Source organism: Oncorhynchus kisutch, linkage group LG3 (assembly GCF_002021735.2).
Source record: "Oncorhynchus kisutch isolate 150728-3 linkage group LG3, Okis_V2, whole genome shotgun sequence".
Taxonomy (NCBI): Eukaryota; Metazoa; Chordata; class Actinopteri; order Salmoniformes; family Salmonidae; genus Oncorhynchus; species Oncorhynchus kisutch.
In genome coordinates, this window is record NC_034176.2 from 42189772 (window position 1) to 42202137 (window position 12366).

At 40.6% G+C, this 12366-nt stretch overlaps 1 protein-coding gene across 1 annotated transcript in view; it reads right to left on the reverse strand.

Moving 5' to 3' along the window:
- The window catches only part of ipo11 (importin 11), a 232990-nt gene that overhangs the window by 63460 nt on the left and 157164 nt on the right, over positions 1-12366 (reverse strand). Inside the window, exon 26 of the mRNA XM_031806455.1 lies at positions 8073-8194. Coding sequence (XP_031662315.1) covers positions 8073-8194 — 122 coding nt within the window. The remainder of the gene's footprint in view (positions 1-8072; positions 8195-12366) is intronic.

Here is a 12366-nt window from a genome sequence, read left to right on the forward strand (position 1 = left end):
AACATTTCTGCAGCATTGAAAGGATAAGCGCCTTGGTCTGGGAGGTGACCAAGAACCCGATAGTCACTCTGACAGAGCTCTAGAGTTCCTCTGTAGAGATGGGAGAACCTTCCAGAAGGACAACCATCTCTGCAGGACTCCACGAAGCAGGCCTTTTTGGTAGTAGTCAGACGGAAGCCATTCCTCAGTAAAAGGCACATGACAGCCCGCTTGGAGTTAAAAATACACCTAAAGAACTCCATGACCTTGAGAAACAAGATTCTCTGGTCTGATGAAACCAATATTGAACTATTGGCCCTGAATGCCAAGCATCACCCCTGGAGGAAACCTGGCACCATCTATACGGTGAAGCATGTGCCAGCAGCATACCACCCTGCGTGCCAGCAGCATACCACCCTGTGTCCTACTGCTGGCTTGCTTCTGAAGCTAAGCAGGGTTAGCCCTGGTCAGTCCCTGGATGGGAGACCTGATGCGGCTGGAAGTGGTATTGCAGGGCCAGTAGGAGGCACCCTTTCCTCTGGTCCCCCCCAAAATATCCCAATGCCCCGGGGTAGTGATTGGGGACATTGCCCTCTGTAGGGTGCTCTCTTTCAGATGCGAGGTTAAATGGATGGAGTAGTGATGTTAACACCGGTGTCCTGGCTAAATTCCCAATCTGGCCTTCATACCATCATGGCAACCTAATCATCCCGTTTACAAATTGGCCGATTCAGCTCCTCTCCCCTGTAACTGTTCTCAGTCAACTTACCTGGTAAAATCATGGTCTCCCAGCGGCTGAGACTGGGAGACTAGTCAGGATCAAGGGAAAGATGAATGGCACAAAGCACAGAGAGATCCTCGATGAAAACCTGCTCCAGAGCAGGTTCACCTTCCAAAAGGACAATGAACCTAAGCACAAGTGGCTTCGGGACAATTTAATCAATTTCAGAATAAGGCAGTAACAAAATGTTGAAAAAGGCAAGGAGACTGAACACACTGTATAGGCTACCGCACATTACACATGACATGAAATCAAATATATGTAGTAGCTCTTGGGTAAACAAATTAAACTAGCTCCAGTAGTCTAATCTTTTGGAGTGTGGACTGTATTACTGGACTGCATTTTGTTCGGGGGCGGCAGGTAGCCTAGTGGTTAAAGCGTTGGACTTGTAACCGAAAGGTTGTAAGATCGAATACCTGAGCTGACAAGGTAAAAATCTGTCGTTCTGCCCCTGAACAAGGCAGTTAACCCACTGTTCCTAGGCTGTCAAGAACACATTTTTATTTTCATTAACTGACTTGCCTAGTTAATTAAGGTAAAAAAAAAACTGGGATTACACATTCAAACCATAAAGCTGGGAGGGACATGCAATCCTGGTGCAGGACATAAGGCCTACAAATTAACTAGGAGCTAAAATATAATAGGGCCTATTTTACATTTGTATCATTAGTAGGGTGACGCATATATACCTTTCAATCTTTACCAAGATTGAATATTTATGGTCTGAACAAATAACTGCTATAGCCAAGAGCCATTGCGAGTTCGCTCTTCTTTCAAACTCCCCTTGAGTTTTAGTGGCTGCTGTACTTAACATTCAGCAAACAAGAACTTGCTCTTCCAACAGTATATTCATATAAGAAATACAAAAACAAAATGTACAGCCTTTCCTGGGACTTAGAAGTTAGAAGCTTATGCATAAACCATCATTCATTAGCTAAATATAAGGCTAATACTGCATTGAATCTATTACCCGAAAGAGGTAGGACATCTCATATATATATATATATATATATATCTTGAACAGGATTATCGATTTTGGGTTACATTTGAATGGAATTGATGGAGAGAGAGAATAGGGATGGGCATTTGACCTTTTTTGACTGTTCAGAGTACTTGCATGATTTTTTTGTTGTGAAGTACTCAAGTACTCGACTGAAAATAAATATATATACTTTAAAAAAAGCTATTTTAGAACAAGAGCAGTACTGGAAAGAAATGTGCACTTTTATCCATATGCCATCAGTGTGCACCAATGACAAATGTATAACCATTACAGATAAATCCTAATAGCTAAATTGCCTCATATAGTCAGTCAGTAAAAAAACAAGTGCAATTTAAGATGAATTTATTGAAACTGTAATATCAAGTGGTTATATTATATTGTGGAACCCAATCTTCAAAAAGGAAGTAACCTCATCAGTGGGGCGCTTGCTCATTGGCAATTTTAGCATGTAAATCTTGGTGGGACAAACTTTAAAAAACTACTATGCATACCAGCAAAGCCACTACACAAAACTAAACAATACATTAATTGCACTATAACGGTGACAAACGGTGCCTACATAAAACTGTCCCAACAGCAGAGTCCCAATAGCAGACCTTAGCACTGCTACACCTGGCTCTCAGCAGAGCCTTGTCTGGCAGCGAAAGTTAATTCAGCCTCATTTACTGCCTTTAAAATAAACATAGCTGATATGACTGACTTGTTAAACAAATGCGGTTTCTACTGGGAATTGAGATGTACAAACTATGGCATAAGGGAACGACGAATGGATAAGAGGCAATCCGTAATTTCGATTAAAACATTGAGCAAGCTAGGACGGACATTGTCAATATAACTATTTGTTCAGCACTCTTGAAACATACAGCGTCAGAATTCAGAATATGTTCCGTGCTTACAGTCAGAACCGTGGGATAAACGTTCTAACCACTAGGCTACCCTGCCGCCCCAATAAGCAGACAATGAGTGCTCTTACAATATTCAATGACATGTCTCTAAAACAGGCTATTGGCTAATTAAGAGGGGGAAAAGGGAACAAATTAGTAAGCTGTGAGGCACAGCTTACTAAACAACATACACTTAGTAAAGTTATTACTTTCTTAGCTACAGTATACATATCTCTCTGGCATATTACATCATTTATGCAGCAGCATACAATACATTTTTGGACCCACGTTGTTGTGCTGTGCTCACTTCCTCCCAAACCACTCATTGTTGAATTCGCGATTTCCAACTTGTTGTGTACTGTTTATGTCCAATGGCCGATGAGCACCGATAGGTTTTTATCTATAATTTCTCTTCATTACTTCTCTTCATACGACAAGGATTGAAAAGGACTTGCCAGTAGATTGTCAACTTGATTCATGATGACTGCTGGCTAATATTTTGAAAGTATGATGTTGACAAGATCAGTCCAATCAAAGCTATTGTACATATAACGTGATTTTACATTTTATGTCTGGCCAATGACCTTGAGCCTTCTTGGATGGGCACTTATAATATCAGCGGCCAAAGGGATAGCATTTTCGAGGTTTCCCCTCACACTTCGCAGTGACATAAACAACCGTTCAAAAGTGTGGGGTCACTTACAAATGTCCTTGTTTTTGAAAGAAAAGCACATTTTTTGTTCATTAAAATAACATCAAATTGATCAGAAATACAGTGTAGACATTGTTAATGTTGTAAATGACTATTGTAGCTGGAAATATATATTTTTAATGGAATATCTACATAGCTGTACAGGGGCCCATTATCAGCAACCATCACTCCTGTGTTCCAATGGCACGTTGTGTTAGCTAATCCAAGATTATCGTTTTAAAAGGCTAATTAATCATTGTAAAACCCTTTTGCAATTATGCTAGCACAGCTGAAAACTGTTGTCTTGATTAAATAAGCAATAAAACTGTCCTTCTTTAGACAAGTTGAGTATCTGGAGAATCAGCATTTGTGGGTTTGATTACAGGCTCAAAATGGCCAGAAACAAATAACTTTCTTCTGAAACTCGTCAGTCTATTCTTGTTCTGAGAAATGAAGGCTATTCCATGTGAGAAATTGCCAAGAAACTGAAGATCTCGTACAACGCTGTGTACTACTCCCTTCACAGAACTGCGTAAACTGGCTCTAACCAGAATAGAAAGAGTGGGAGGCCCAGGTGCACAACTGAGAAAGAGGAATAAATACAGGATATACAGACGCTCTATTGAGTTCATTATGACTGTCCTTGGAATTTTCTAAATGGATGAACTTATTCTACATTGAACACTTCATCTGGATGAGTTATGGCTAGGACATCTGTCTGGTGAGTAGGCCAAGGCTTAATGATTCTGATGAAAATACGCTCTGTCTTCATCAAATTAATGTTTTTTTTGCATAGTTTCAGTGTGGAACCCGTCTTTGTTTAGGGGGGGTAATAGCCGAGGCTAACAAATTCTAAATGACACTAGCAGTTCCTAAAGTGGGGTCGTCACTAACGTTAGTTACCACAGCCACAAATTCATAAACGCTGTCTGTTTCTACAATTTTTCTTCATAAAATCAGATTTTAAACTTAACCACATTGCTAACCTTTTTTATATTGAATTAATTTTGGGCAACAGATATATACAACAAAATGCACAATGTGGACCAAGAGGATATAACTTGAAAGTATTAATTAAAACGCTTATCTCCAAAGTGGTCCTCGAAGGTAAAAATAACTAACACATAATGATTAAAAGACCAGACAAAATTACAAACAACCATAAATACATTCATTACATTGACATCCTAAAAAGTGGAACTATTCACTGCACTTCTCCCTAACCTTAAAAATCAACCACTCATTTCACATTAAAACAATCTAGTAATCGCACATCATACCGATCCTTCAAATAAATACACCTGACCAGCAGTAGGGGGCACAAGGGGCTATGGAGTGGTTTCCTTACTTAGACAACCTTGTCCGAATGAAAAACTTTGCCTGCTTTTTAAAGCTATTTTTACTTTTTATTTGCTTGATCTCCAAGGGAAGGCTATTCCAAATGCCTGTATGTAAAAATGTGCTCCTCGCAGTACTGTTTACTCTTATGCCTCACCCTAAACTTCAATTAAGACAAAAAAGCACATGTTTACTTTCATACATTTTTACAATAGAGCCAATATTGACTTACTGGCTGTGGTAATTAGTGACAACCGCAAAGTAGCCTAAGCAAAAATTACATAATTATTCCAAAACTGCAACCCATTGTCGGAACACATATTTTCCTACTTCAGTTAACCAGTCCATTTTGAATTTGAGATAAAACTCAATTTGGCAAGGAATGTAGCTTGTGTATCCCATCAGTTAGAGACGTTTTTATAGGCATTTATTTCTGTAGGTGCACACAGCACGCGTGTGTAGAGGGAGCTGTCAGAACGCAATTGAGTGAGTGAGTGAGACATTAAGGGAGCAGAACTGTGTGATGCTTGGATTGGTTTCTTTTTTGTTGTGTCCCGCAATTGCACACGCACTGATTTAAAGCAGCTATATTCAAGTAATAGGCTGTTTTTAAAACTCTGCTCTGCAATAAAAAAATATATCTTTACAATAACTGTTTTGTCAAAAGAAAAAAAGTTACCATGAGATACATGCATTGTGAACTGTGCTCCATGCTGAGATGTGCTGTCTGTGATTGATCATGCAGATAGCAGTGAGAAGGCAATAGAGAAGCCAGATTTAGACAAAGCATATAAATGAACCGTTAACGTCATGCTGTTCAGAAAAATAATTTACCAGTTTCTTGCAGTTATTTTGTCTCTGCGTACAGTTTGAAGTTGCTAACTAGTAGATACCATAGCATGCTAGTAGATACCATAGACTTCCAGACATTACACTAACACTAGTTAGCATTGGCTAGTGAAACTACTTCTAACTTTCTTCATGCTGGATGCAGAGACAAAAATTGTATATATGACTAGGGTATCACTTTAAACAACTAAAACCAGATATAAAGTATGTATGAAAGACAATGGAGCTACAGTTGAAGTCGGAAGTTTACATACACCTTAGACAAATACATTTAAATTCAGTTTTCACAATTCCTGACATTTAATCCTAGTAAAAATTCCCTGTCATAGGTCAGTTAGGATCACCACTTTATTTTAAGAATGTGAAATGTTAGAATAATAGTAGAAAGAATGATTTATTTCAGATTTGATATCTTTCATCTTATTCCCAGTGGGTCAGACGTTTACATACACGCAATTAGTATTTGGTAGCATTGCCTTTAAATAGTTTAACTTGGGTCAAACGTTTTGGGTAGCTTCCCACAATAAGTTGGGTGAATTTTGGCCCATTCCCCCTGACAGAGCTGGTGTAACGGAGCCAGGTTTGTAGGCCTCCTGGCTCGCACATGCTTTTCAGTTCTGCCCACAAATGTTCTATAGGATTGAAGTCAGGGCTTTGTGATGGCCACTCCAATACCTTGACTTTGTTGTCCTTAAGCCATTTTGCCACAACTTTGGAAGTATGCTTGGGGTCATTGTCCATTTGTAAGACCCATTTGCGACCAGGCTTTAACTGATGTCTTGAGATGTTGCTTCATTATAGCCACATCATTTTCTTTCTTCAGGATGCCATCTATTTTGTGAAGTGAACCAGTCCCATCCTGCAGCAAAGCACCCCCACAACATGATGCTGCCAACCCCGTGCTTCACGGTTGGGATGGTGTTCTTCGGCTTGCAAGCCCCCCCTTTTCCTCCAAACATAACAATGGTCATTATTGCCAAACAGTTCAAAATATTTTATATTCTTCAAAGTAGCCAACCATTGCCTTGACAGCTTTGCAGCACTCTTGGCATTCTCTCAACAAGTTTCATGAGGAATGTTTTTCCAACAGTCTTGAAGGTGCTCCCACATATGCTGAGCACTTGTTGGCTGCTTTTCCTTCACCTCTGTGGTCCAAATCATCCCACACCATCTATATTGGTGAATGCGGAGGCCAGGTCAACTGACACAGCACTCCATCACTCTCATTCTTGGTCAAATAACCCTTACACAGCAAGGAGGTATGTCTGGAGTCACTGTCATGTTGAAAACAAATGATAGTCCCACTAAGCCCAAACCAGATGGGATGAAGTATCGCTGCAGAATGCTGTGGTAGCCATGATGGTTTATTGTGCCTTGAATTCTAAATAAATAACTGACAGTGTCACCAGCAAAGCACCCCTACACCAAAACACCTCCTCCATGCCTCACGGTGGAAAACACACATGCAGAGATCATCCGTTCATCTATTCTGCGTCTCACAAAGACACGGTGGTTGGAACCAAAAATCTCAAATTTGGAGTTATCAGACCAAAAGGACAGATTTCTAACAGTCTAATGTCCATTTCTCGCGTGTCTTGGCCCAAGCAAGTCTTCTTATTTTTGGTGTCCTTTAGTAGTGCTTTCTTTGCAGCAATTCGACAATGAAGGCCTGATTCACACAGTCTCATCTGAACAGTTGATGTTGACATGTGTCTGTTTATTTGGGATGCAATTTCTGAGGCTGGTAACTCTAATGAACTTATCCTCTCAGCAGCAGAGGTAACTCTGGGTCTTCCATTCCTGTGGCAGTCCTCATGAGAGCCAGTTTCATCATAGCGATTGATGGTTTTTGCGACTGCACTTGAAGAAACTTTAAAAGTTCTAGATATTTTCCGGATTGACCGACCTTTATGTCTTAAAGTAATGATGGACTGTCGTTTCTCTTTGATTATTTGAGCTGTTCTTGCCACAATATGGACTTGGTCTTTTACCAAATCTTCTGTACACCTCCTACCTTGTCACAGCAATGGGCTCAAATATATTAAGAAGGAAATCAATTCCACAAATTAAATTTTAAGAACTGTTAATTGAAATGCATTCCAGGTGACTACATCATGGTTGAGAGAATGCCAAGAGTGTGCAAAGCTGTCATAAAGGCAAGGAGTGAATATTTGAACAATCTCAAAATTAAAATATATTTTGATTGGTTTAAAACTGTTTTGGTTACTACATGATTTCATATGTGTTATTTAATAGTTTTGATGTCGTCACTATTATTCTACAATGCATAAATAGCAAAAATAAAATAAAACCTTGAATGAGTATGTGTTCTAAAACCTTTGACCAGTATTTATATATATTTTGTTTTACACTGTTTGGACATAGCCGGCCCAAAAAACACTTTAGCGTCCCGCCCAATACATTTCTATGAAGAAAAAACGCTGGTGTGTGTGCCTACCTGTGTTTTTTTTGTCAGCCAATGGGAGTCAGGGTATGGAAATAAAGAGAGCTGAAACGCTCCAACTAATTTGCTAGGTGTGTCCTCACCTGTTGTCTGACGGTAAGAGGGAGAGCAGAGCCAGAGACGACAGTTTCCTCCTCTCCGGCTGTGTGATGTTGTCCATGCGGTCAACCCACATCTCTATCACACCACCTAACAACTGGCCAATCTGAGAGAAAGTGAGAAAGAAAGGGAGAGAGAGAGAGCAAGAACACAAGGTTCAAACATATCAGTCATCTGAAGTGGCCTCTGTCTTTCAAAGTCACAGAAAAGAAGTGGACAGATGAAAGCATAACAGCTATTAGTCTTCATCCACAATGCTCTCACCTATTTTGTCACATCAGTACTGATGGAAGAGTAGAGCGTATGAGATACACCCTACTGTATACAGTGCATTAGGAAAGTATTCAGACACCTTAACTTTTTCCACATATTGTAAAGTTTCAGCCTTATTCTAAAATTGATTAAATAAAATAATGTCCTCAATCTACACACAATACCACATAATGACAAAGTGAAACAGGTTTTTAGAAATGTTCTCAAATAAAAAAATATAAAGATATACAAAAACACCTTAATTACATTAGCATTCAGACCCTTTGCTATGAGACTCGAAATTGAGCCCCGGTGAATCATATTTCCATTAACCATCTTTGAGATGTTTCTACAACATGATTGGAGTCCACCAGTGGTATATTAAATTGATTGGACATGATTAGGAAAGAAACACACCTGTCTATATAAAGTCCCCACAGTTGACAGTGCATGTCAGAACAAAATCCAAGTATTGAGGTTTAAAGGAATTGTCTGTGAGCTATGGGACAGGCTTGTGTCGAGGCACAGATCTGAGGAAGGGCACAAAAAAATGTATGCAGCTTTGAAGGTCCCCAAGAACACAGTGGCCTCCATCATTCTTCAATGGGAGAAGTTTGGAACCACCAAGATTCTTCCTAGAGCTGGATGGCTAGCCAAACTGAGCAATGGGGGGAGAAGGGCCTTGGTCAGGGAGGTAACAACCATCTCTGCAGCACTCCACCAATTAGGCATTTATGGCAGAGTGGCCAAACAGAAGTCAGTCTTTAGTAAAAGACACATGACAGCCCTCTTGGAGTTAGCCAAAAGGCGCCTAAAAGACTCCTAAAGAACAAGATTTTCTGGTCTGATAAAACCAAGATTGAACTCGTTGGCCTGAATGTCAAGCGACACGTCTGGAGGAAACCTGGTACCATCCTTAAGGTGAAGCATATGGTGGTGGCAGCATCATGCTGTGGGGATGTTTTTCAGTGGCAGGGACTGGGAGACTAGTCAGGATCAAGGCAAAGATGAACGAAGCAAAGTACAGAGAGGTCCTTGATGAAAACCTGCTCCAGAGCTCCCAGGACTGGGGTGAAGGTTCACCTTCCAACAGGACAATGACCCTAAGCAAACAGCCAAGACAATGCAGGAGTGGCTACAGGACAAGTCTCTGAATGTCCTTGAGTGGCTCAGCCAGAGCTCGGACTTGAACTGGATCGAATATCTCTGGAGATACTTTAAATGAAAATAGTTGTGCAGCGACACTCTCCATCCAACCTGACAGAGGTTGAGAGGATCTGCAGAGAAGAATGGGAGAAACTCCCCAAATACAGGTGTGCCAAACTTGTAGTGTCATACCCAAGAAGACTCGAGGCTGTAATCACTGTCAAAGGTGCTTCAACAAAGTACTGAGTAAAGGGTCTGAATACGTATGTAAATGTAATAAAGTTTTTTATTTTGAATAAAATAGCAAAACTGTCTAAACCCGTTTTTGCTTTGTCATTATGGGATAAAAAACATATGATATATATATATATATATATACGTATACACATACACACACACATATACATACACACATACACTTGAAGTCGGAAGATTACATACACTTAGGTTGGCGTCATTAAAACTCATTTTTCAATCACTCCAAAAATATCTTATTAAGAAACTATAGTTTTGGCAAGTCGGTTAGGACATCTACTTTGTGCATGACACATGTCATTTTTCCAACAATTGTTTACAGACAGATTATTTCACTGTATCACAATTCCAGTGGGTCAGAAGTTTACATACACTACGTTGACTGTGCCTTTAAACAGCTTGGAAAGTTACAGAAAATGATGTCATGGCTTTAGTAGGTTCTGATAGGCTAATTGACATAATTTGAGACAATTGGAGGTGTACCTGTGGATGTATTTCAAGACATTCCTCAAACAGCGCCTCTTTGCTTGACATTGTGGGAAAATCAAAAGAAATCAGCCAAGACCTCAGAATTTTTTGGGGGAGACCTCCATAAGTCTGGTTCAGCCTTGGGAGCAATTTCCAAACGCCTGAAGGTACCATGTTATTCTGTACAAACAATAGTACGCAAGTATAAACACCATGGGACCACGCAGCCGTCAAACCACTCAGGAAGGAGACACGTTCTGTCTCCTAGAGACGAACGTACATTGGTACAACAGCAAGGAATGCTGGAGGAAACAGGTACAAAAGCAACTATATCCACAGTAAAACGAGTCCTATATCGACATAACCTGAAAGGCCGCTCAGCAAGGAAGAAGCCACTGCTCCAAAACCGCCATGAAAAAGCCAGACTATGGTTTGCAACTGGACATGGGGACAAAGATCGTACGTTTTGGAGAAATGTCCTTGTCCGATGAAACAAAAATAGAACTGTTTATCCATAATGACCATCGTTATGTTTGGAGGAAAAGGGGGAGGCTTGCAAGCCAATGAACACCATCCCAACCGTGAAGCACGGGGGGTGGCAGCATCATGTTGTGGGGTTGCTTTGCTGCAGGAGGGACTGGTGCACTTCACAAAATAGATGGCATCATGAGGGATTAAAATTATGTGGATATATTGAAGCAACATCTTAAGACATCAGTCAGGAAGTTAAAGCTTGGTCGCAAATGGGTCTTCCAAATGGACAATGGCCCCAAGCATACTTCCAAAGTTGTGGCAAAATTGCTTAAGGACAACAAAGTCAAGGTATTGGAGTGGACATCACAAAGCCCTGACCTCAATCCTATAGAAAAAGTGTGGGCAGAACTAAAAAAGTATGTGCAAGCAAGGAGGCCTACAAACCTGACTCAATTACACCAGCTCTGTCAGGAGGAATGGGACAAAATTATTGGAATGGGCCAAAATCCCACTTATTGTGGGAAGCTTGTGGAAGGCTACCCGAAACGTTTGACCCAAGGTAAACAATTTAAAGGCAATGCTACCAAATACTAATTGCGTGTATGTAAACGTCTGACCCACTGGGAATGTGATGAAATAAATAAAAGCTGAAATCATTCTCTACTATGATTCTGACATTTCACATTCTTAAAATAAAGTGGTGATCCTAACTGACCTAAGACAGGGCATTTTTACTAGGATTAAATGTCTGGAAAACTGAATTTAAATGTATTTGTCTAAGGTGTATGTACACTTCAGACTTCAACTGTATATCTACTGTATATAGCACATCTATAATTTGGTCCCTGGTGGACCACGAGGTTGTCTGGTTTGAGTTTCCCCCCGAACTCTATCCTCCATTTCCATCAGGGAAAGGGGTACCCAGAGGAAAGACAAACAGCCAACTCCCTATAGCAAAGTCTGTATCAGAGGTTCTTAAACTCTGTTTGGCTTCGTAGGCCTAATGAGACCTAACTGTGCGTTTATCCCCTGGTCGGGAATCAATCGTCCAAACCATTCCCTCCCAATCCATTAGCCTTTCATTTTCTACTCAAACAAGCCCAGAAAGTTTGACTGTAATCCACGAACTAGTGAAATAAAGTTGCACGAAGACCCTGGGGGCATATACTGTTGGAAAACATAGATAAGGGGATTGCAAGGAGAATTGTCAAGGTCGACATTTCAACTGCAAGGCCTTTTACAAGTCAAGACTTGTGGACAAGCCTCAGTGTCAACAACGGAAAGACTGCCCTCAATCCCACTTTCTTAATTTTTGGTATAAAAATCAACAGAGATGCATGTATAGGCTCCATATAAAAATACAATCTGACCCAAATTGCTTCTCAGAGGGCCTCCTGGAACTCCCTTGTGCATATATTTGTGAACAACTAGTAGGGTTTGGCAAACTGATCCCCTGATCAGAGTAGGCCAGCAGGTCGTAGTGACTAAGAGGCATGTGGATGTTTACACAGGATTATGCTAGTAACCTGGGCTGCAAGCCGTTTCACCTTCTGCCTCAGCCGTCTCATATGCTGTTTCCTAGCCAAACAAGAATCTAAAACAATCAAGGAGTTGGCGCAAGTCAAAAGACTGGCACCCATGCTTAATCTCGGCCGCTGCTGCCTGGATCCCAACTGGATGGCC